Genomic DNA, 24,716 nt, shown 5'->3' with positions numbered 1-24,716 from the left:
GTGTATGTGCAACCCATAATCAGCAAGGCCCGTGCGGACCTGCTTAAGAGCCACTTCCTACCTACACTGGAGAAGCTGAAGAAGAAGACGGTAAAGGTTGTGGCTGAGGAGGAGCTGTTAAAGGCAGACAGTAAAGGAGACACGCAGGAGGCCGAGCTGCTCATCCTGGACGAGTTTGCTGTCCTCTGCAGGGACCTGTACGCCTTTTACCCTATGCTCATCCGCTACGTTGATAACAACAGGTTAGCTCACCAACTCGTAGATGACCAAGTTCTTTTTAAGCACTATTTAGAAGGATATGGGGCACATGTTCACTTCCCTCTACTGCAGGTCCAGGTGGCTGAAAGAACCGGATGCTGACTCCAATGACCTCTTCAGAATGGTTGCTGAAATCTTTATTCTCTGGTGCAAGTCACATGTAAGCTTTCTGATCTCCACCACACTACATATTGAACTACAATAAACATGAATGGATTCATTTAGCATTTGTCTTTCTTCAGAATTTCAAAAGAGAAGAGCAGAACTTTGTGGTCCAGAATGAAATCAACAACCTTTCCTTCCTGACTGGAGATAGTAAGACTAAGATGGCTAAGGTAGGTTTTATATCTACCCACTACTTTTCACATATTTTTATTCATATGTAATGGCACCTTTACCCACTTTGTAGTGTGTGTAACATGAAAACGCTGCTCAAAAAAGATCAGTGGGATAAGCATGATATGTTTTAACATTTTCTCTGCCATGTTAATGCATTTTTGTGTACATGTGCTAATATAGTATGTTAACATACAGTATAATGTGCCCAAGAACATCTGAGGGGGCCCAGTGTAAACCCACATATAATTTACAGTAAACGCATGTGAGAAACATCTGTTGTTAAAGCTTGTCTGATCAGACTTATGAATGAGAGAAGGAATAGACAACCTCTTGCTAATAACGTAAGTGTAATGAAATTGACTTTTACTTATTTAAGTATGACTGTGTGTGTAAGTGTGTTTGTGTGTGTGAATTTATGCATGCATGCTTGTCACAGCTGATAACAGAAACTAACAGTCATCCCTTGCAGCAAATATTTATCCATACCTTCACCCCTTTTCAGTATTAAAGGGATTTCAACACTTAATTTCTTGTCTGCCTGTTGAAGTTGTTTAAAGGCAAACAAATGGTTTTCATTGCAGTGCACGACCACGTGAGGACTGTGTGCCTCCATTAACGGCCCTTCTATCTGCCTTTCTCTTTCTGTCTCTCTTGCTGTATCTCTATCTTGAACAGTCCTTTAAGGAAAAGGTAGAGTGATGCAGTGCATGAGCTATTTACCTGCCAGCTTATTGGCTTATATGCTCCAGTCATGAAGCAGAAAAGCCAATAGCTTATAGCTGTGCTATATAGTCTATAGTATAGTTATATTTTATGTCACCTGGTTGTTTGTGGTCTTTGCTCCATTCATCACCATGTGTAACACGGTAACTTTGGTCATTCCTCATTGTGTTTGGGGGCGGGATATGTCTCATGTTGAGTAATGAAACCCAGCCCTTCTGTAGCAAATCATGTGATCATATGCCAGTGGTGTGTTTGCAGTTGATTGATTGTGGTACTTTGTGTGTGTATGTGTGTCAGTGTATATATTTATGAATATGGAAATTTTTCACTGAACCAGCTGCTTTATTGTGGCTCAACGGTGCTGTTTCCCTCTCTTGCCCTTTCAGCTGAGGTGTTAGGTTGCTAAATACTTCACAGATTTAGTCTGGTCTCAGATTTTGCCAGTGCTGAAAAATGAATGTCTCATTTGCCTCTGGCTTTTGTTCAAATACAGTAACAGTGCTCCCACTGTGAAATAAGCTCTCATAAAATACTCTCAAGGTATCAGTTCAAATGTGGAAAGGAACATTAGTCTAAGCAATATGTATTACCTGAAAAAAGGTTTATTAATAGTAGTCTACTTTTCTTTTTTCATTGTGTGTTGTCTGAAGTTAATATCATGATTTTTTTCAGTCTGGTGGACAAGACCAGGAGAGGAAGCACAAAAAAAGGCGTGGCGAGTTCTACTCTATCCAAACCTCTCTGATTGTGGCTGCTCTGAAGAAGATGTTACCAATTGGCCTAAACATGTGTACCCCAGGGGACCAAGAACTCATCTCCCTGGCCAAGACTCGCTACCTCCTGGTGAGAATGCTTCTATAAAATTACCGCCTGATTGAAGATCCATCTTTTAAAGAAGAGATTTCAACAACTGCATTTCAAAATGAGAAAGCTTTACATTTGTTTACAACCAATTGATCCTTTACTCCTATTGGTCAACAGAGAGACACAGATGACGAGGTCAAAGACCATATTCGGCAGAATCTACACCTTCGAGAAAAGGTGAGCATGTTGAAATTAGATTCATTATTGGAAGTGGTTAGCTTCCATATACTATATACTGTGTACTATACAGCTCTGTGTTTGATACCCTTCTCTAAAACAGTCAGAGGACCCTGCTGTGAGGTGGCAGCTAAATCTTTACAAAGACATAGTGATGAGGAGTGAGGGCCCTCCAGACCCTGAGAGGGTGGTGGACCGGATCCAGAGGATCTCTGCTGCTGTCTTCAACCTGGAGCAGGTCAAACATTAACACATTCCTGATCACTTTTTGAGTTCAAATATTAATGAAGGACACTTGCACATCAAATATGCTCCATAAGACAGTTAATTAAGGGTATGCTTTACATGAGAATATTTGATGTATGAATTGTACACTTTGGTGGGTACAGCAACATAAAAGCATAAAATCCACTGCCTCTTCCAATCTGTTCTTTTTACTTGTTTTGTAATGGGTGACAAAACACAAATAACAGTGATCCTTGACAGAAAAAGTGCTCTGGGAAGCTTGAATGTTTCTGTACCACCCCTCTCCTTTCACCAAAATACAAAACACTAGTGGTGAGAAAAATACTGTGTGCCTGATGAAAGCAGTGAGTTGTTTTCTGTTCCTCAGTGTTGCCATATGAAATATCTTATTCCCATTAGGTGGAGCAGCCACTGAGATCCAAGAAATGTGTATGGCAGAAGTTGCTGTCCAAGCAGAGGAAGCGAGCGGTCGTGGCCTGCTTCCGCATGGCTCCACTTTATAATCTGCCAAGGTATTACTCTAGACTTCTGCAAATGATAATAAACTGGCTTTTAATGATGAAACATTAGCAGTAGCTCAGAGCTCCCTATGGTTCTGCTAGCAGATGGGAACTTGTGTAGCGGGCGTTGCAGCATCACTTCTATGCTTGCTGCCCAAATACCACCACACTTTTTTCTTTTTCTCTCTGACTCACAACTCTCATTTTCTGTCTTCCTGGGTTGTGACCCTGCATTAATGCACAGCCTCCTCCCGTTTGTAGGACAAATGTCTGGCCCGCAGCTGTTATCAAGGAATAGAAAAAAAGGGGACACTAGCAATTTCATGCCCTGCTGCTCTGTAACTCAATCACAGGAAGTCAGGCAGAGAGCTACAGTAGGGAGGAAAACAATTATGAGGACCAACCTGGGGGAGGCCATCTTCAATATGTACTCAGATGATGCCGCCTGCCTGCCTGACAGCATGACTCATTTATTCAGAGCTGTTGACAGTGAAATATGTCCCAGCATAGCTAATAATTATTAGTCAGTATTTGCAATGCAGGCACAATTGATTGTTTTTTTGTTTGGAGGAATATATTCCTATTTGAAAGATGAATGTGAATCTTTTGTATAATGTTGACTTTCCTTGAGTTTCATGCATTCCGATGTAATCTTTTCTCTGTTGTCTCTCTATTTAGTCTGAATCTTTGTTTTCTCCTCAATGTCATACTGTACTTCCCCCCCCTCAGGCACACAAATAATAATTACTTCCTGAATGCCTACCGACATATTTGGCTGGAGATAATGCATGAGAACACAGACTATGACAGTCTGCTCTCCATGCTGACGGTAATGTAGTGCTGATCCAGTGTTGTGTACCTTTCTCAACTACCTGATGCTTTCCTCCAGGCATGGTTTATGCTACAAATCTTAACTCCCATTCAAATGCTCCCACTGGTTTTTCCACTGGTCTATCTGTTGGTCCCACAGTAAGTCAGAATAGATCTAACTCAACTAATTCATCCAGTCCTAAATTAAAAATGCTGCATGCTGATTGGAGTTGACAGCTAGATTTTTCAAAAATTCTGACTAGATCAACCGCAACCATAAACAGCTTCCTCTGAGGTGACCAGTTGGATGTGCCAGTCCCCTACACTAACCAGTATTAACCTCTCAGAGGCGAGGGATTTCCTCCCACCTTTGCTCTGCTCCTACCTAACCCAGGCTAATCTCCTCTCACCCCTCCCTAGGCATCGCTCTATTAACCTCTTCCTCCTGGCCTATCAGAGAATATGGATAGAAACAGAGGAGTACTCTTTTGAGGAGAAGCTAGTGCAGGACCTTGCAGTAAGTACTTATGTCGTCCCCTCAGTGCCCTCATGTCGGTGCCCGTGTACTGTGGGGGGGCTGTGCTTCAGCCCTACCGCTCTCCTTTACTCGTGTCATTGTCTAAATTGCTTGAAAGCGCCCTACTCCCACCCACTGGGTCGCCCTCGAACTCTCACTGCTAGATGCCCATTTTTAGCAAGCATGACATTACCGCTGATGTCAGAGCCGGTATTGTACTGTTCTGTAGTCGGACAGCATCCAACAGAGGTAAGAGAGCATCCAGTCATGATGCTTAGACTTACCAATGAAATTTATGAAAGTTGTGGTGTCTTTCTTAAATTTTCACAGTCATAAAACTTCACTGTCATACATTAAATATGTTGTAATGCAAGAAAAGGAAATACAGAATGTTCCTGCTTTCTTTACAACCTCACAAAAGTGCTTCAAAATTGTTTTGCACTTTGTAGCTCATTATATATATTTGTTAAAAATGCTTACAGGTTTTATGAACTAGAGTTTAATGATTTCTGTTTAAATGTTTCTGTAAATGCAGTTTTCTGATAAGAGACTATCATGCAGGCACTTTGGAACCACATGCACAAACTGCACTATGCTAAAGGACATGTTTTTTCTTTTTCAATAATGAAATGAAGATAAATGTTGAATAAATTCAACTTTTGAAATTAGTAACTATTATTAGTCATATGTTTTTCACATTATGTGGATTTAAAGCCACAGGGATTCTAAGAATAGTTACGAGTAAAACTTTCTGGTCAATCACAAAACCATATTTCCAGCAATCCCTCAAAAAATCGTTCCAGTGTGTCTGATATCATGTGCGGTCTCGGCGCCTTGATAATGATAGAGCGGCCAAAGATAGAGTGTAAACAGGGCTCATGGAGAGTCATGCCTAACTACATTCTACACCCATGAATATTGCTTAACACCACCGTCTTTATGTGTGTGTGTGCCAGCATGTGTGCGAATGTGTCTGCAACTGACTACATATTTGTGCTTGTAATTCATCATCTGCATGCTACCAGTGTATCCAATCAATGTCTTTATCGTGATACAACTTGATTTTCTTAAGGTAAGTGGGTTAATATTACAGCATTGTCTAAACTAAGTGCTTTCACATTTCAGTGGCTCCCACTGTGTAGTTAATATTGAGTGAACATGCCTGAACTCCAGTATTGACTCTTATGGATTTGTCCAGAAAACACAGCCCAAAGTGGAGGATGAGGAAGAAGAGGAGGTCAGAAAGCAGCCAGACCCTCTTCACCAGCTCATTCTGCATTTCAGCCACAATGCTCTGACCGAGTGCAGGTAGATACACGCACACTGTCACACACACTGTAACACACCTGGCCACCTGGCACCAGCACAATTTTGCTCCATCTGTGCTGGATAATAGTTTTGGCCTGCCTTTCAGCTAATAAAGAGTTGCATTAAGTTTAATCATTGCCATATATTTCATACTCCAGAGAGAAACAAGCAGTTTTTTTGTATTTTGCTGCTTACTGTACATACATTGCAGTGGCGATTAATATAATTATGTGTGATTGTTTTCTAACACGGTTTAACCAGTGGATATTTATCTCCCTTTTTTGTTAGTTCTTTGGAGGAGGATCCTTTGTATATTGCATATGCAGATATGATGGCAAAGGTACTTCATTCTCAAAATGCTTCTGCCAAAGTTTATGGTGTTCAGCAAACTTTTCAGGTTTTACATTCTGTTTTGTCTTTCAGAGTTGTGCAGATGGTGAAGAAGAGGAAGAAGATGAGGAAGGAAAAGAGAAAACATTTGAGGTACTATTGATGTCTCGAGAATACTATTCTACTTTTTATTTTGTTTTTGAGTCATACAGTGATGCATATTATGATGTCTTATAGGAAAAGGAGATGGAGAAACAAAAGATGTTGTACCAGCAGGCAAGACTGCATGACCGAGGGGCTGCAGAGATGGTGCTCCAGATGATCAGTGCCAGCAAAGGTAGGAGAACACACATTCACTTGTCCACCTTCATACAACCAGCACCTGTGATGTAACTATGACATATGGATTGTCCCCATCAGGTCGACTTGATGCTATCGTGACTTTCACCCTCAAACTTGGCATTTCTATTCTCAACGGGGGAAACATACTGGTCCAGCAGGTATACATGATGTAGATCTTCATGCTGATATATGGTTAATAGCATCAACCTGCTATTTATTGTCATCAACTTTTATCATGATATAGAAAATGCTGGACTACCTGAAGGAAAAAAGAGACGTTGGCTTTTTCAAAAGTTTATCTGGACTGATGATGTCTTGCAGGTAATGAAGCCAAATGTCATTTTATTTGTCAAATGCAACATAAAAAAATATAATGCTGAAATACTGAATATAAAAATGTTGGTTAACATTTTTTAAATTTTTGTTTGTTCGTCTTTGTCAGTGTCCTGGACTTGAATGCTTTTGAGAGGCAAAACAAAGCAGAGGGTCTGGGGATGGTTACTGAGGAAGGATCAAGTAAGTGAGGAGAAAAAACAGGGACAACTGTCTTTAATGCACTGAAACTGCTATAAGGACAGTGCATATTTATACATCAGTATAATACAGAATCTACTGTATTACCAGCACTTGTATACCTGTAATTAAAGGACAACATAGGTAAGACCTCAATGCTGAAAGTTCAGCAAACAATTAACTAAGCTCTGTGTTGCTGAAGGCTAAACCATAAACTGTTGTAGATCTGTGTATCTCAAGATGAAATAGATATTATAAAAGCTTTATTCGAGACCGTTTCCCACGGCAGCACTCTGTATATTCAACCACTCTTTATTACATGGTCCAAACCACAGCAGTGGATCTGTTTACTCTCCCCTACCTCAACTGTAAGGGATCTCACCAATGAAATATTTAGGACTCTTACATGACACGTCTCATTCAAATTCATGCTGTCATTGCTCCTTAGTCAAGCTTGTAATTAGCCACAGGACACAACGTTCCCCATTAGCTTGACCAAACTCTCTTTTGCTATTTCATTGTTGTACGAGCCCATCTCCATATCATATATCCTGTGCGTCATTTTGAATGTCATCATGTCTTTATGTATATCCATCATAGAGATACACCTGTGTTACTGTATGTCCAAGTCCTGTCTATCAATGAAAAGCACTCACAGTCACAACTGCATCTACATGAAAATCCACTTTTTAATCAGAGGTCTCTATTTGATCCGATGGGTTGCATACAGTATATAAATATCTTGTTATCATGCATATTCCAGCTCATTCTCACCTCATAAACTCAGGCATAAGTGATGGTGACTGTTAGTCTGTCTAATCTGTAGTCTAAACACCTGCCTAGAGAGCAGACTGTATTTGTAATACTTTTACTAATTGTAACCGCATGTCAGTGTTGCAAATCAATGTGAGTATGTTAAGATATATATATATATAGTGCTATCATTCTCTCCTGTTCCTACTTCTTCTGATGGAATCTCAATGTCTTCTCCTTTGCTTATGTCTGCTATTTTTTGTTTGTTTGTTTTCTTCTTATCATGTTTTTTATCTCATCGGTCGCAGTCAACGTGAGTGAGCGGGGTAAATACATGGTTTAGATTCTACTCATTCTTTGCTATGCTGACATCTTGATTGCTGTCCGTTCATCTCCTTTTCTTCATTCCTCCTAATCCTTATCCCTCCCCTCCCTGTCCTCCCTCTCCCTTACCCTGAATGCATAATAACCACTTTCTTTTTACCTTGGACTGAAGGAACACATGCATGCTTCTATGACATCTGGATAGATTGTTCAGTCCATGGTCAGGTGACCCAAACTGACTCAAGCTTCCACACATCTTCTTTTACAAGAAGTCAGTGCTTGTCATTCGTGTGGGACATTTTATGTTCATTTTGATGATACTAACCAGCGTGTACTGTACTAAGAATCAAATCTCCCAAAGCTTTGTTTGTAAGAAACAACAAAACTTTGCTGGTGTTAAATAACAGAGCTCAGTGTTATTCCTATTAACATTATTTTAAGTTTTTGAGATGATGCACTATACCTTGTCTTTGTATAGTGCACATAATTTGATGCTGTTTGACAAGTAGACAGCAGCTTTATGAGGAAATGAAAGCAATGTGAGCTGTATTGCCTGTACTAACATTAAAATGATGAGTCTCTGACCTTATCACTGAAAAGGACAATAATCTAATTTCTTGTCCCCAGGTTCCAAGGTACTGCAGAATGATGAGTTCACTACAGATCTCTTTAGGTTTCTGCAGCTTCTCTGTGAGGGTCACAACAATGGTAGGTATATGCTTTTCCATACACCTGAAATAAAGTTTGAGCTGCATGTCTCTAAACAACATAGATTTGGAGACATAGTGATCTTTTTCCTGAGTGTATTATTGCTGATCTTTATCATTATTGTTTTTTCCCTGATTGTATTATCTGTTTTAGATTTTCAGAACTTCCTAAGGACTCAGACAGGGAACACAACTACAGTCAACATTATCATTAGTACTGTAGATTACCTACTAAGACTCCAGGTGTGAGATTGTTATAGAGGGATCCAGAAAATATATATTTCATATTTTCATTCATGCTGTACTCTGTACTTGATGTATTTATTTTTCCTCTGTTAGGAATCCATTAGTGATTTTTATTGGTACTACTCTGGTAAGGATATTATTGATGAAGCTGGTCAGAGGGACTTCTCCAAAGCACTGGCAGTGGCTAAGCAGGTGTTCAACTCTTTAACTGAGTATATACAGGTACACAACAAGAACTTATTCAAACCTCAGTTACAATACACAATTACAGTAAATCATATATTTCTGATGTTGTGATTGTCTCTGTTTTCTCTATCTGACCTGTGCTGTGTGCATCAGGGTCCATGTATTGGAAACCAACAGAGTCTGGCTCACAGCAGGCTGTGGGATGCAGTGGTGGGCTTCCTCCATGTTTTTGCAAACATGCAGATGAAGTTATCCCAGGTAATTCCTCTTATTTAACTCTGGCTCTGTTGATATGTATTTGTCAAGTAACTTACCTTAGCATAACTTTTATGTACTTGCAACTAATGATTATTTTTATTATTACGGATTAATCAGCTGATTATTTTTACGATTAATCACTTAATCATTTGGTTAGTAAGACATCAGAAAATGGTAAAACACTCGTCACAGTATCCTGTGTCCAAGGTGTCGTCCTTAAATGTCCTACTTAGTATAGCAAAACCCCATAATATAATAAAGTACAGTAATATAAGACCAAGAAAACCAACAAATTCTCAAATTTAGAGCTTTGAACCAGTGAATGATTGACATTTCTGGTTGAAAAAATGTTTTTCGAGAGGGAATATTTTTCAGTCATAGTCATGATTATCAAAATACTTGCAGACAGATTTTCTATTGAAAAATTGATTAATTAACTTACCTTTGCAGATCTGTGTTATATTACTATACTTCTACTTCACTATATTTCTAAGTATAAATAAATACTTATTTTTACAAATAAATAATTTATTTGACAGCTGGTTACTGTGTAGATCAAGATATACATTTATTTACAAAAACTATATGATTACCTCATAAAAATATGATTCGTTAAGATTAAAATTGATTCTTATAAATTAAACAAATCAGTGATAATCCAATAACATAACCATGTTTAATTGTTAATAATTAATTAAAACTTTGACATTGTTTAATAATTATTCTGCACTTAGCTGGTGGTACTTATACGGTGGTACTGCTAATTATTAGTATTTGTCTCCATCAGCCAGGGTCTCTTTTGCCACTAGAGGTCTCTCTAGGCTCAAGGATAACCTCAGGCTACTGCAGTACAATCACATATGTCATTCCACTCAGCTGTATGATATATGAATTCATCTATAATATTTCTTCTGTGCCCAATATGCCAGCAGTTGGATGAAATTTAAACACCTAACCTTATCTCATGGTGATCAGGAAGGGCTCTGTCTCTGGCAGTAGACACGGGGAAGAACGAGAGCACAGGTGGAGGGGTTTAGCGAATCAAAGTGTGCCTCAGATTTATGGCATGCTGAATACAGGCTCCATAGAGACCCCAAATGAGTCAGCCTGACCTAGCCATCTGCTCTTGGACAGTAACATAACATTAACCCTGGTGCTGATGGATGGTTGTTACCTGGACAGGCCTTCTGGGCCTCAGCAGGGCCATTGTGGGTCCCCTCAATCTGAGGCAGCCTTGATCTCACCAAATGCAACTTAGACAGTGTCCTTACAGGGAGGCCATCAGCAGACTGTGTGATATACTGCAGCGAGAGTCATAAAGTTTCCTTTTTCTGTCTTCACCTCACTAACAGGACTCCAGTCAGATTGAATTATTGAAGGAGCTGCTGGACCTGCAGAAGGACATGATCGTCATGATGCTGTCTCTTCTCGAAGGTTTGCTTTTTACTGACTCATCATAGGAGCTGTACAGGCAGCATTAGTTTGCAAGGATATTGTGACTTTTAGGACTTTGATAAAACAGAAAATACATTTGTTTGCTTTGAATTGAATCAAATATTTACCAAAGCAGCTTTGTATAATCTGCATGGAGGCTGTCACTTTTTACTGCGTGTATTGAGACACTGTTTGCTTTGGCCACTTTCCTCATTTCATCTCATCATTTCACAGGTAATGTTGTCAACGGTACCATTGGAAAACAAATGGTGGACACCTTGGTGGAATCTTCCAGCAATGTGGAGATGATCCTAAAGTTCTTCGACATGTTCCTGAAGTTGAAGGACTTGACCACCTCGGACAGCTTCAAGGAATACGACCCTGAGAGCAAAGGTGTAATCTCAAAGAAGGATTTCCAGAAGTCCATGGAGAACCAGAAGCAGTATTCCCAATCTGAGATTGAGTTTCTTCTCTCTTGTACTGAGGCTGATGAAAATGACATGTTCAACTACGAGCAGTTTGTGGAGAGATTTCATGAACCTGCCAAGGACATTGGCTTTAATGTAGCTGTTTTACTAACCAATCTCTCAGAGCACATGCCTAATGATGCTCGCCTCTCAACATTCCTTGACCTGGCTGAGAGTGTTCTTAGCTACTTTGAGCCTTATTTGGGTCGCATTGAGATCATGGGTGGAGCCAAGCGCATCGAGAGAGTTTACTTTGAGATTAGTGAGTCGAGTCGTACCCAGTGGGAAAAGCCTCAGGTCAAGGAATCCAAGCGGCAGTTTATCTTTGATGTGGTCAACGAAGGTGGGGAGAGCGAGAAGATGGAACTGTTTGTCAACTTCTGTGAGGACACCATCTTTGAGATGCAATTAGCTTCTCAAATTTCAGAGCCGGACCCAGTGGAGCGTCCAGAGGAAGACGAAGATGACAAACAGAGTGTGGTGGAGAACCAGGAGGAAGAAGAGGAAGAGAGTGTGATGTTGGAGTCATCATCAGCCTTCACAATTGCCTGCATCTCCATGAGAAAGAGCCTCGGCCACTTTCGCCAGCTGCTCACTCTCAAGAGCATGAGGCGGCAGTACAGAAAATTCAGGAAGATGAGCATAAGGGAGATGGTACGAGGCTTCTTCTCTTTCTTCTGGATGATCATAACGGGCCTCTTCCACTTTGTCTACAGCCTCATTTGGGGTTTCTTCCACATCTTGTGGACCACTATGTTTGGGGGTGGCCTCGTTGAAGGTGCCAAGAACATGAAGGTAACAGACATTTTGGGAAACATGCCAGATCCCACTCAGTTTGGAATACATGGAGATGTGTTAGAGACGGAGAAGATGGAGGCAAATGAAGCATCAGCTTTGTCGGAGATGGGGCAGATGGCTCAAGGGGATGCAGCAGAAGCAGACTTGATGGCTGAGTTGCTCAACATACAGCCTAAAAAGGAGGGAAAGCACGGGACTGAGCCGGGTCTGGGGGATGTGTCAGAGGTAGTAGTGGGGGATGCTCCATCCATAGCCAGTGCTGTCAGGCAGAAGAAGGCACAGGTCAGTACTCATGTTAAATCAAATGGAATTAGAATAACGCTACTCCTAATCACATCTTAACTAATAGCCACTTGAGACACTACACTAGTGATGTCTGCATTTAGACTTCCTCTCACTTTACATTTAGCAAAGTAATTGATGGTCATAACAATAATCCATTTGTTCTAGTTGGCTGCAAAGAAGAAGGCTTCAAATGGAGACTACAAGTCTGATTCAGAGAAAGGAGAGTGAGTGTCTTTTTGTTCACTGTTCATTCTCTGTAGAATTGCAATTGATGTAATTCTTAAAATCCATCTGTGTTTAATTGTCATGTGATTGCTGTGCTAAATATTCCTACACAGTCAGCTATCTAACAGGACTTTAGTCAACTCCTGATGGGATGTGAATTGAGATCTAACAATACACTCTGTGTGCATATAAATCACCCCCAAGTGTATATGTTTGTATCTCGAAGTGCTTAATTGTTTTCAACTTTGACATGTGTTGCAGCAAGGTTACACACATGACTGTCTGTCACTAACAAAAAGTATGTTGTTGCAGTTCAGATGATGGTGAGAAGAAGGACCATGACAAGGCCAAAGATGATAACCCTCCGGAGCCTTCAGTGGAGGAGAAGAGAGCCCCAAAGAAGAGGACTGGGCAGAAGAAAGAACCACCAGAGGCCTTCATGGCCAGCTTCTTCGCTGGCTTGGAAATCTATCAGACCAAGATGCTGGTCAGATATCTCCCTTTTATATATAGCTATTTTTTTTTAATTAATTTTTTTATTGATATTTCGTTGCTCGGGGTGACATTATTTCATACACAGTTCTGGCTTAAGTTTTAACAGTTGTCAATTAAACAACAAAGGAAGTTCACAATGGTTGCATATCTGTTAACTATATACTTGAGTACATACAAGCTACACATACATGCATACATAGACAGTACATACATACATAATTTGCATGCTATAGTAACATACACACATACACATGTACAGTACACATACACACACATGCATGTACGCACGCACCTACGAATGTACGCATGCACATATGTGCGCACGACACATGTGGCATATCACTATACACAGGTACTTGGGGTCTTAATCATTAAGGCCATCATTTTTATGTGTAAAAAAAAGAATTCAATATATACATAAAACTGTATAATGCATAATCCGCTTCCAAGTATTAGAGGTGGAGGAGTCAATTGAGTTAGACATTTGCTCTAAACTCAACAATGTTTCAAATGTCTGTAACCATACTTTTTCATTGATATTAACAGTGGTTTTCCAATTGATAACTATGACTCTCTTTGCACTCATAAGACCAATAGCCACAGTCAACTCATATTGTCCATATAATTCGAAATGCATAGTTTGGGATTAAGGGGGATCTTTTCTCTAATAATGTTAGTTATATAGCTGTTTTTAAAAAAAATTTGAAAGATGAGATATATTTGCTATCAATATGACATTGTTATTTTTCACAGAACTACCTGGCGAGAAACTTCTACAACCTCCGATTCTTGGCACTTTTTGTTGCCTTTGCTATCAACTTTATTCTTCTCTTCTACAAAGTAAGCTCATTGCTTAGTTATCATGATATATACTGTACAGTAAAGGGGTAAAACATTGCTGTTAGTGTCTTCTTTCAGTAAATACTCCTAAATATCGTGTTGTCTTTCAGGTGACAGGTGATTACTCAGACGATGAAGACCCTTGGAATGGTCGAGGAAGAGCTGGGGAGGAGGAGGAGGAAGGTGCCCTAGAGTATTTCGTCTTGCAGGAGAGCACAGGTTACATGGCGCCAACGCTTCGCTGCCTGGCAATACTCCACACTATCATATCTTTCCTGTGTGTAGTGGGATACTACTACCTGAAGGTACAGTAACATCCACTTATACATAAACACAAAGGTACATTATGACTTATAGTATTTTTAGCAAGGGTGGGTTTCGTTAAAGGAGTAAAAATAAACCACACATGATTACATTTTCATATATTTATTTAGCCTTGTATAAAAATGACGAACATTTGTTTTTGACATATTAAAAAAAAAATTCAAAAAAAGATTTTCTGCACTGTATTTCATCAGTGCTTTTGAGCTTTTGACTACACAGCAAATTGATGAATGTTGCTTTATTATACTGATGACACAGCTGATTTCCTTGTGTTTCCCAGGTGCCTCTGGTAGTGTTCAAGCGGGAGAAGGAGATAGCAAGAAAACTGGAGTTTGCAGGGCTCTACATCACAGAGCAGCCATCTGATGATGATATCAAAGGACAGTGGGACAGACTGGTTATTAACACGCCGTAAGTCAACTGCAGTTGTTAAATTCTGAGTCATAATCTTTTATAAACAAAAGTTTAATCCTAATTTGTTTTTCTGCTGTCTTTCAGTTCTTTTCCTAACAACTACTGGGATAAATTTGTCAAACGCAAAGTAAGTGGCTTATGTTATTTTAGTGTAATCTGTTGTGCACTCAAACCATAAGCCAAATCTGGTGATATACCCTGAATGTCAGCTTCAGTGTCATCCTCTGTTCCTGTTTTGCTGCTATTTGTAGGTGATCAAAAAGTACGGAGATCTGTATGGAGCGGAGAGAATAGCAGAGCTGCTGGGGTTGGATAAAAGTGCTCTGGATTTCAACCCTACAGAGGAAACTGTCATCAAGGAGGCCTCACTGGTGTCATGGTGAGTTAAGACAGATAGGAAGTAGAAGGACTGGACCAGTTTTGAGCAAAAATAGAGGTCAATCAGAAAATATGGGCCTTCATATCAACTATTCTCTTTTGACAGGTTGAGCTCAATCGATACAAAGTACCATATCTGGAAAATGGGGGTGGTGTTTACAGACAATGTAAGTTTGAGTTTACTTTGTGATGATTAATTGTTTGACAGATGATATTATGATAGGACAGATGGATTTTGATCAACTTCTCATTCACTCTTTCTTCACCAGTCATTCCTGTATCTAGTATGGTACACCACCATGTCCATTCTGGGCCACTACAACAACTTCTTTTTTGCCGCCCATCTGCTGGACATCGCCATGGGCTTCAAGACCCTCCGCACCATCCTGTCCTCTGTTACACATAATGGCAAACAGGTGAGGAGGAGAAGGAGGCTGTAGGTCTTCTTTCAAACAGCAGGGGTCACTGCAGAGTTAGTGGCTGGGAGGTTGTAACAGTGCTCCCCCATGTGCAGGCACAAGCCAGTCTTATCACTGTTTCCATGCATAGTCATTCTTGTTCTTGTCCCACTGATGTCATGTCATAATTGAGTGCCAAGCCTCTTGTCAAATTTAAAGGCAAAAAGAACCTTTTAAAATCTTCAGTAGGATTCTATAAGTGACAGGATTTATGTCTATTTATCAACAACCTAAAGCAGCTTGAAGCATTTTTGACCACCAGGGTACAGAACCAAGTCCTTATATGTTACTAACCTATCAGTGGGTTATGTCTTATAGCAAACTGTAAACTTATTTACACATACAGCAGACACAGAGCAACATGGGCATCACAGTGGACAAATCTGACTCTCTTTTTACTTTTAACTGATTTGTTCAACCAGCTCCTGTGAAAAATGCCTGTCTCTCTATACTTTTTTCAGAAGCTGCCATATTTTAAGACAGATAATGGATGTTTCTTCAAAATTATGCTTGGCTGAGCAAAGTTGTGTCATCTAATAAATATTGTATGTGTTGTGTCAATTCCCCTACCTTTTCATGTCTCCCTCATGAGAAAATTGGGAGAGATGCAAGTGAGAGAAGCAAGGATGCATAAATGAGAATTTAGATGTGCCCAATGTCCTTTGCCATTTAAGTTCAAAAGGCAAAAGGCTTTCATTTAAATCCCACGTCTGACTGAGTTCTTGCAGCGATTCACGTGTCAACTGACTGGAGGCACTAATCAAAATTTAATGTCACTACAATCTCCAAGGGTGGAGATACACAAAAATGGCGAGGCCACCAGGAAACAGCCAGATTGATTGATCTGCCTACAGGCCTACAGGCAGATCAATCATTGCTGTCAATCTAAATGCGGTTTACTGCTTCTTCCAGTGTTGTAGCTGTTTGGATTCACAAGTAAATCCATGTAGAATCTGCATCAGGTTAGACAACTGATCTGGGTGATTGGTTAGCACATTAAGTTTCACAGACAGATGTTCCATTACAGTATATTCCTAGTGATTGAGTAAATGATCTCTATAGAAAATGAATGCTTGCTGTGTTTGTTGAGTTTCTACCACAACTAGGGTAAATAGACAGATATTTGTAATGAGACTTTGCTGAGTATCATCTGTGCATCTCTGTAGCTGGTGTTGACGGTCGGCCTGCTGGCAGTTGTGGTCTATCTCTACACGGTGGTGGCCTTCAACTTTTTCAGGAAGTTCTACAACAAGAGTGAGGATGAGGATGAGCCAGACATGAAGTGTGATGACATGATGACTGTAAGGATCAATCACATATCCCATACTGACACCAATACTGTGACTGTTTTTCTTACATTTTAGACATGTTTAGGCTAGATGTGGGTCTGACGCTTAAACTCACGTTCAACTTGTTTCCACAGTGTTACCTGTTCCACATGTACGTTGGAGTGAGAGCAGGAGGAGGCATTGGGGATGAGATTGAGGATCCAGCCGGTGATCCCTATGAGCTCTACCGTATCCTTTTTGACATCACCTTCTTCTTCTTCGTCATCGTCATCCTCCTGGCCATCATTCAGGGTGAGCTCCGGCATTGAGATGACCTGATGGCCTCCTCCACAATCCTTTTTAAGCTAACTTCAATGACATTTACTGTTTCAGTGTTTTAAATAATCTAATCACTGAGTAATCTAAAGCCTCATTAAATTACCACACAATAGTGTATATCCTATATTTTTAGGAAGTGACGGATGAAAGATTGTGGCTACATTGTTTAAATAGATACAGTATATACAATATGCTCACAGCAGTTCCTTTGTGGTTGCAGGTTTGATCATTGATGCCTTTGGAGAGCTGAGAGACCAGCAGGAACAAGTCAAAGAGGACATGGAGGTGAGAGTAGATTTCTTTCTCACTCATACTTGCCAATCTATGGAGGTTCAGAAGAAGCTTGGGTGGATTGAGATTTGGGATGTTGCTTACGTAAAATCCTTCTCCACTGCATTGTGGTGAAAATACAGCAGATAAAATGCATTTTCTTTTTTAAATTCATTCTACAAAGTAACTTTTAAATATGAACCAAAAATACAATCATATCACTATTATATCATATCATATGAATTCATTTGAACACAAAGTGCTCTATCTAGTTACCTAAATTGCACATTTGACTAAGATCACCATAGAACAAGGACACATCTTAATCATGCAGAAATCTGTCTCAGCCTGGCATATTTTACATGGAGTTTGTCTCTTGGATTTTTCAGGTCTTAAGAAATGGTAATGACAGGGAGAATGTTTTGTTTTATTAAATACATGTGAATGGGTTCTAATAGTGGAGTAACACATGGAAATCTGCAACTAGGGTCTGACAATAGAGAGGGAGTCTATTTTGCCTATTACATGTCCTCATCTTTCAAATTGCCTTCCATTAACCACACAGGTTTTCGATCCAAAATATGGGGTCTGCAGTCTAAGCCCACACAATCGTGATGAAATCATCAGTTAATTATTTTCTCTGACTTTAGACAGCTCAGAGGATATTTAAACTTATAGACATTTAGACATATAAACTGAGCTTTATGCCTAAAAGTGATGGAATGCCCCTTTAAGAATGACGCAAAATGTCTTTGTGATTGCTACTGTATATTATATATGAAACAAAGAAGGGCACTAGTGTAATCATCTCTTTCCTTTCCTGTCCTCAGACCAAGTGTTTCATTTGTGGGATCGGTAATGACTACTTCGACACAACACCTCACGGCTTTGAGACTCACACCTTACAAGAGCACAATTTGGCCAATTACCTGTGAGTATCCCTCTTTTAGACATTTAATCTAATCTTTAAACATTTTCTTTTCTTCTTTAAGGGTTCATTTCAAATTAATTTATCATTGTGGTCATCTATTCCCAACATATCTCTGTAATTTAACCACATGATTGATGGCTTCAGCACTTTACAACAGAATGAGGGCCAAAGTCACTAATAGCCCCAGTGATCCAGAACACTAGAGCCCTTCAGGTATTCTTTCCATCTGTCGCTCTGTTTCCCCTGCACTCCCTGCTTATCCAGTGTTTCTGTATAATGCCCGTGACAATAGCAAGTCTCAGTCCATTTGCTTTCACAGTAAGCAGGCCGGAGGATATGAGAGCGACCTCATTATGTTGCTTCATTACTATTTAATGCCATGAACTTTATTGGAAAATAGGTTTGTGATAGTGTGTTCTCATACAGTATTCATCATAATCTGGCAAGCTGTGACGCCCACAGAGATACGGCGGCCCGTTTTATTTACACTTGATTTGGGAAACAACAGGTGATTGGTGATAAAGATGGGATGGTCTTACTTTGTTTAGACTCTTGCGTCAGATATTTTGAAGCCTCCTAGTAACACAGAATGTGACATTTCCTGTGAAAGTCGTACTGATCAAATATGCCTCAGCGAACCACTTCCCCACTCTGATGTGTGTTTAAACTGTGATGAGATGTTTTGGTAGGAGAATGTCAAAGCTTGTCATACTCTTTTTTTTCTTTTTTTTGGTGTGACATTTTTGTTTTGTCTCATTGGCTTGTCTTTTTCTAAAGGTTCTTCCTGATGTACCTTATCAACAAGGACGAGACCGAGCACACTGGCCAGGTACAGTATAATTCTACACTAATGACCTTTCTCTGAGGAATCTTCAACAATTAGACAATTATGATCCTGTCATTGAGGGAGATACAGCGGTGCTGTGTCCATGTTGACTAGCTAACTGTCTGAAACTGCTGTATGAAAATACCACTCCCTAATGAGACTTGTATTGTAATAATAGTTGGCGAAATCTTTAGCTTAAACTTTCACTTCCAACAGCTTGTTAAGACAATGGTTACTTACATTTATAATTAAAATCTGGGCTTTTCCAATTCAAAAAGCTTTCAAATCATAATTTTGATATTTAAACAATAAATTGTTCAGCCCTTATCTGTCCATAAACTGAATATCTGAATATTTTGAGTAACATTTAAATGTGTACTTACTCATCATGTATATCTGCATTCAGGAGTCATATGTGTGGAAGATGTACCAGGAGCGCTGCTGGGATTTCTTCCCAGCTGGAGACTGCTTCCGCAAACAGTACGAAGATCAGCTTGGATAGAGCAGATGCATCCTCTTTACCTCTGTCCATACCAAGTAGGCTGCTGGAATATGTAGTCCTACATACAGCTGCTGGACTGAACACCACACAGTCATCACACCAATGCTTTGGTATGACTTGAAGAGAGACAATAAACTACTTTTTTTATCTAAAAAAACAGAAACCAGATGTACCTCTGTCACTGATGGTACAGTGCCGGTCTATGAGGAAACAACCTGTAATTTGCCCAGATATTTTGGTTCTTTAGTTTTGGGACTAGATTTTTGACAGCGTGTTGCCTTTTACTCCACATAACCCCAAATCATTGCACAATTTTGTTGTTTTTTTTTGTTTTTTTTCTTTTTTGAGAAACACTGGGTTGTGTGGGGTTATGGGACAATGTGTCAGTCATATTATGCACAAGAACCCAACTTCAGTTTTTTGAGAATGTTGAACTTGAGACTTAATGCCAAATGAAAAGTGGAGGAGTACAGTAGATTTACATAGTGCGCAAAATGTGATTTGAGAAGTTGTTGTTTTTTCAGATGTTGTAACCTTGCATATTGAGATGATGTTTTAGAATGAAGAGGCAAAAAGGTTTATTATGTAGGATTTTTTAAAAAAGCCTATTTTTTTCATGAAGTGCCTTACAGTACTGTAACTACATTACAATGAAGCTATGCAAAACTTTTGTTTTTTTCTTTATTGTATTTAAGTTCAGTAGATTTCTTGGAGCAGTGACAAGTATCTGTCCAGATATATAGTTTGTGGCAGAACTTTTTCATTTGAACATGAAAGAACAGCATTGGTTTGATTTAGTTATTTTATTTATTTATTTATTTATTTATTTTGCTGAATGCAGCATAACTGCAAATGTTCAAGGTACAAAGTGTATAAATGACACACCAGAATTTACTGAACACCTTCAAACAAGAACAAAAATGAAATTGCTATTGTATGGCCATTTGTATGTAGTAGCTTTGCTGATCTGTGCATTTCTTTTGATGGAAAAAAATAAAGAAATCAACGCCAGAAATGTTGATGTTTAAACTGTCCCTTTGGATTTGTAAACTCATATTTGATATTCAGGATACCTTTACCAATATATATTTAGAACTGTTCTTCACACTGTTCATTCACTGACATCATAAGAGTCAGAACAAGTCTGAAAGCTCTGAGACAGTGAGTCATCTCCGTTCCAAAATTAGAGATGCAACATCTGTCCCTGCGGCCAAATCTCTCAAAAACTATTTTGTAACTTTGAATTATGGTGTAATAATTAATAAGCAGTGGCTATGCACTCACTGGTCAGTAAGGTAGGACAAGGCCTCAGCAGGCCGCATGATGGGAGTTTTAGCCCTATTACCAATGGTGCCACCTGTCAACTCACATCATGTCACCACACCTCAGGCACCACACAGTGCTGCAGCCTGCTGCTGAGAGCAGCTCGGTCTCCTCAATGCCTGTAACAGCTCTGGCATGTTGACTGGTCTTTATTGTTCCAGCACCCTATGAGTGAACTGCATTTTTAAAAATTAAAAAGTGACTCAAAAAAAATGACTAATTGTCTTTCACAGTAGTGAATAGTTATTGCAAAGTTGAATAGCCTCTTTTGTCACTAATTGTTTTTTAAAAAGTTGTGAGACAATTTAGTAAGAAACTCAATGTGAATTATAACATGAACAGGAAGTCCTGCCTTATTTAGCATATTATGTGGCCATTACAGCAATGGGAGAAATAATGATATTGATATAATCTTCTCAACAATTTGAAATAATAAAAGCTGTGGGAGGCCAATCACAACATGAAATAGCAACAATTAAGACATGCAATAACCAGGGATATTATACCTATTACATTACTGTAGCTAGTTAAGTCTGGAGGCAGCAAAATTAATCTAATTTCCTGTCAAATGGCCTCTTGAGGGAATGTATGCTTTATGGACATGTTTCAGCAAATATTACGGATATTTGACTTTCTTCATTTGGCTTTCTTTTGGTGAGTTACATGAGAAACTGAATACCGAGTCAATACGCCACTATTTCTAAAGCCACTATTTTACATGTTGTATACATAAAATAAATAACTTTACCTTTGGACAGAGCCAGCTAGGTGTTTACCCTTGTCCAGTACTTGTGCTATGCTAATCACCTGGCTGTACCTGAAGTTTTAACTACAGAGTAAATGAGAGTGGTATCAATCTTCTAATCTAAAGTGTATTTCCCTACATCATGAATTATTCCTTTAAAATTCAAGCGGTCAAATCAATCAAAACACGACAGAATAGAAAAGACAACTTAGTCTGGCGCATGTTAAAGTGCCTTTAACTCCATTATATTACCTGTTTGTAGAATAAAAAGGGAAAGTTTAGGTCATTTAGCAGCTTGTTGCTAAGGGATCTTTAACCACAGACTGCATGGGCTTGTTCTCCAATTGAGGTCCATGATAAAACAGGACATATGGCGTTACGCCTTAAGGTGTAATGGCACAACCCAGGGGACATTACACTTCATTCAACTGTGCTTTTCAGGTGGAGGACCTGACAGCTTTTCATAGTTAATATGACAGTAAAACATCAGTAACACTAATGTTTCCTTCTGTTCTGTAACATCTGTGGTTTAAAATGACTATTAAATTGAATTTGGAGGAGTGCTAATTTGGAGATATTGGCCCCCTATCTGTGTTGAATTCACTATCCAATATTTTTTGTGTAATGTCATAGCAAGTGATTTGTTTGCCACAATGTTCTTCTCTCTCCATGATTCCTCCAAATAACCTATTGCTGATATAATGTTGCTGAATGTATGTGGCCTCCTCTCATCCCAGGCCCCACATGGTGCAAGGCACTGTGGAGTGACACATAGGTGGGAGAGAAAAAAAGAGAGCAGCTTGAGTTGCAATCCATGCTGTCACCTGCAGCTGGCGACCTGCAGAGAAAGCTCCAACTGGTGACAAGACACTGCATATGGTCCCGCTGACGCATCCTGTCAGTCTTTGAGGCTTTTAGGCGACGTCAATAATAATAATAACAAGGTATACAGAAGAAAGAGGATGTGGGGCAAATTGCTTGAATTCCATTTTCATTAACCAAGCTTTATCAACTCAGATGGCTTTTACAAACCATTAATGGATAATTTAATTCAAATTTGTTGAACACAATGCTTTCCTTCAATGTGTAACTAAGTCATCAACACTGATGATCTTCCTCTGCCATTTATATAAATACCAAAGTGTGTGTAACCGGTTTATTTCAGTGTGGTTTCAATTAGTGTTTGACCTTTATTACAATATCAGTAGAGCAGAGAGAGGTTGAGCATAATAATTCTTTACCTTGGAAATAGTTTGACAAAAAAAAAGCTTTTTCTGGAGTTTTAAACCAAATTTGAGCAGTTAGCTCACCTGTCATGAAGATTGGTCTGTTGACTGGAGCTCAGTCGCTGTGATTTCATCCATAGCTTGCTCTGTTCATCAACTAATCTAAATAATTAATTGTTTCAAATACGACTTGTGCAAATGACGCTGTGTCAAAACCTCCAGCGTAATCTGGTAAATTCACCTTGTGCTTGTAATTCTGATAAGTACAAGTAGATATACATTTCAATATGAATGTAAAATTGCCAGACAAACATTATTAGACAAACAACCTGACAGGATTCATATGCGGGTGATACAGCTCGATATTTGTCTGACTTCTGATGATCTTTGTCCTATAAGCAAGCTGGTTTCCTTACATTTAAAACAAAAACTTCCTCAAAATACAGTACTTACAAATGAGTGTTATGATGGTTGTGAGCCTTAACAAACACAGAGGGCTTAATCTGTGTAGAACCTGAAACAGTAACACATAACTGAGAGTCCTAAATATTTAGCATTTTTACACCAAACAGGGAAAGCACTTTTGCCTAAAATTATAGTAAAACTGAAGTGTGGCCAAATATGTGTCTGTGTGTGTGTATATGCAGTAAGCACTCTCCATGTTAACCCTCTGTCCTTTGTTCCAACACTGCAGCAGCACTGGCATCCACATCTTTAACAGATGTGTTCCTCCCTGAAGCACACTTTACATCAATAGAGTTTATATGGTATTGAGTGTAGTGTGTGTGTGTGTGTGTGTGTGTGTGTGTGTGTGTGTGTGTGTATGTCAGTGAATAGTTATTGATTGCAGAGGAAGTTTCAATAAGAAATCGGGGAGCTTTGGGTAAATCATTATATTTTTCCGTGACACTGAGCTTATAGGAGCTTGAGGCAAGGTTCCACACATAGGAGCTCCAAGGTGGCTGCCCACCAACCTCCACTTCAACTTCCTCCCAAAATATGTTCAAGGTAATCTCTATATCATCTTGAATGCCTCTATATTCATGTGAAAGTTCACATAACTGTGAAAATTATGAAAGTTCACATGAATTGGTTAATTTGTGATATTGCATTGAAATAACAGGTCCAAAGCATTTTGTTTTGAAGAAAATAGAGTTGAGTTACTCCCAAAGTTATTTAGGCTGTCGTGGGCTATGAATGACATTTTCATAACAGTATGGCATGTTGACAATTTGCGATGGTGAACCAGTGGGCAAGTAATGCTTTGGGGCAAGGACAACATTAACATTCCTTTTGTCTGCTTGCTGTTATTCAGCCACAAAAGTGTTACTGTCCTGTATACAGTATTTGTAGTTTTGGTGAATTTAACAAAACATCTTGTATTTAATCCCACAAGCACTCGTTAGCTGCTTTGTATTTGTAATTATACCACCACCCTGTGGTGCGAGCAAGCTATAGCTACTACGAAAAGTTTAGTGAGAGTCTCTGATCTCACCTTTACACACACACATTTTGCACTTCCCTGCACTTCTAAAATGAATCCCTGGCTTGACGCCTGGCCTGATGTGGCATTTATGTGAGGACCACAAATCCTTTCACATAGCCTGTTTGAATGACACTTCATTCACCATCCTTTGTATCTGCAACATCTAAGGCTTTCCTCTATAGCTGTAAAAGTACTGGATTGATAGATATGGGTTGTCAAAAATGACAAAGTCTGTGGGACCAGAACAAACTTGTTGTCACAATCAGAATAATAGGACCCCT

The 24,716-nt window shown here is 39.3% G+C and overlaps 1 protein-coding gene across 1 annotated transcript in view; it reads left to right on the top strand.

Annotated features, from left to right (window-relative positions):
* Window positions 1-19,697, top strand: part of LOC128374953 (ryanodine receptor 3-like) — a 98,764-nt gene extending 79,067 nt beyond the window's left edge. Inside the window, exons 70-107 of the mRNA XM_053335173.1 lie at window positions 2-242; window positions 331-418; window positions 501-593; window positions 1,273-1,287; window positions 1,993-2,163; window positions 2,302-2,361; window positions 2,465-2,599; window positions 3,007-3,119; window positions 4,338-4,434; window positions 5,633-5,742; window positions 6,031-6,082; window positions 6,166-6,225; window positions 6,310-6,409; window positions 6,493-6,572; window positions 6,659-6,735; window positions 6,857-6,930; window positions 7,989-8,006; window positions 8,632-8,712; window positions 8,866-8,954; window positions 9,051-9,179; window positions 9,297-9,401; window positions 10,754-10,835; window positions 11,070-12,382; window positions 12,551-12,609; window positions 12,923-13,097; window positions 13,859-13,945; window positions 14,056-14,250; window positions 14,550-14,680; window positions 14,768-14,810; window positions 14,935-15,062; window positions 15,168-15,228; window positions 15,331-15,477; window positions 16,686-16,820; window positions 16,943-17,099; window positions 17,347-17,411; window positions 18,227-18,327; window positions 19,105-19,156; window positions 19,560-19,697. Coding sequence (XP_053191148.1) covers window positions 2-242; window positions 331-418; window positions 501-593; window positions 1,273-1,287; window positions 1,993-2,163; window positions 2,302-2,361; window positions 2,465-2,599; window positions 3,007-3,119; window positions 4,338-4,434; window positions 5,633-5,742; window positions 6,031-6,082; window positions 6,166-6,225; window positions 6,310-6,409; window positions 6,493-6,572; window positions 6,659-6,735; window positions 6,857-6,930; window positions 7,989-8,006; window positions 8,632-8,712; window positions 8,866-8,954; window positions 9,051-9,179; window positions 9,297-9,401; window positions 10,754-10,835; window positions 11,070-12,382; window positions 12,551-12,609; window positions 12,923-13,097; window positions 13,859-13,945; window positions 14,056-14,250; window positions 14,550-14,680; window positions 14,768-14,810; window positions 14,935-15,062; window positions 15,168-15,228; window positions 15,331-15,477; window positions 16,686-16,820; window positions 16,943-17,099; window positions 17,347-17,411; window positions 18,227-18,327; window positions 19,105-19,156; window positions 19,560-19,655 — 5,015 coding nt within the window. The 3' untranslated portion in view covers window positions 19,656-19,697. The remainder of the gene's footprint in view (window position 1; window positions 243-330; window positions 419-500; window positions 594-1,272; window positions 1,288-1,992; window positions 2,164-2,301; window positions 2,362-2,464; window positions 2,600-3,006; window positions 3,120-4,337; window positions 4,435-5,632; window positions 5,743-6,030; window positions 6,083-6,165; window positions 6,226-6,309; window positions 6,410-6,492; window positions 6,573-6,658; window positions 6,736-6,856; window positions 6,931-7,988; window positions 8,007-8,631; window positions 8,713-8,865; window positions 8,955-9,050; window positions 9,180-9,296; window positions 9,402-10,753; window positions 10,836-11,069; window positions 12,383-12,550; window positions 12,610-12,922; window positions 13,098-13,858; window positions 13,946-14,055; window positions 14,251-14,549; window positions 14,681-14,767; window positions 14,811-14,934; window positions 15,063-15,167; window positions 15,229-15,330; window positions 15,478-16,685; window positions 16,821-16,942; window positions 17,100-17,346; window positions 17,412-18,226; window positions 18,328-19,104; window positions 19,157-19,559) is intronic.
* Window positions 19,698-24,716: the final 5,019 nt, after the last annotated feature.

This window comes from Scomber japonicus, chromosome 16, assembly GCF_027409825.1.
Source record: "Scomber japonicus isolate fScoJap1 chromosome 16, fScoJap1.pri, whole genome shotgun sequence".
Classification (NCBI taxonomy): Eukaryota; Metazoa; Chordata; class Actinopteri; order Scombriformes; family Scombridae; genus Scomber; species Scomber japonicus.
The sequence above is the reverse complement of the archived record's forward strand: the minus strand, read 5'-3'. Positions and strand labels throughout refer to the sequence as shown.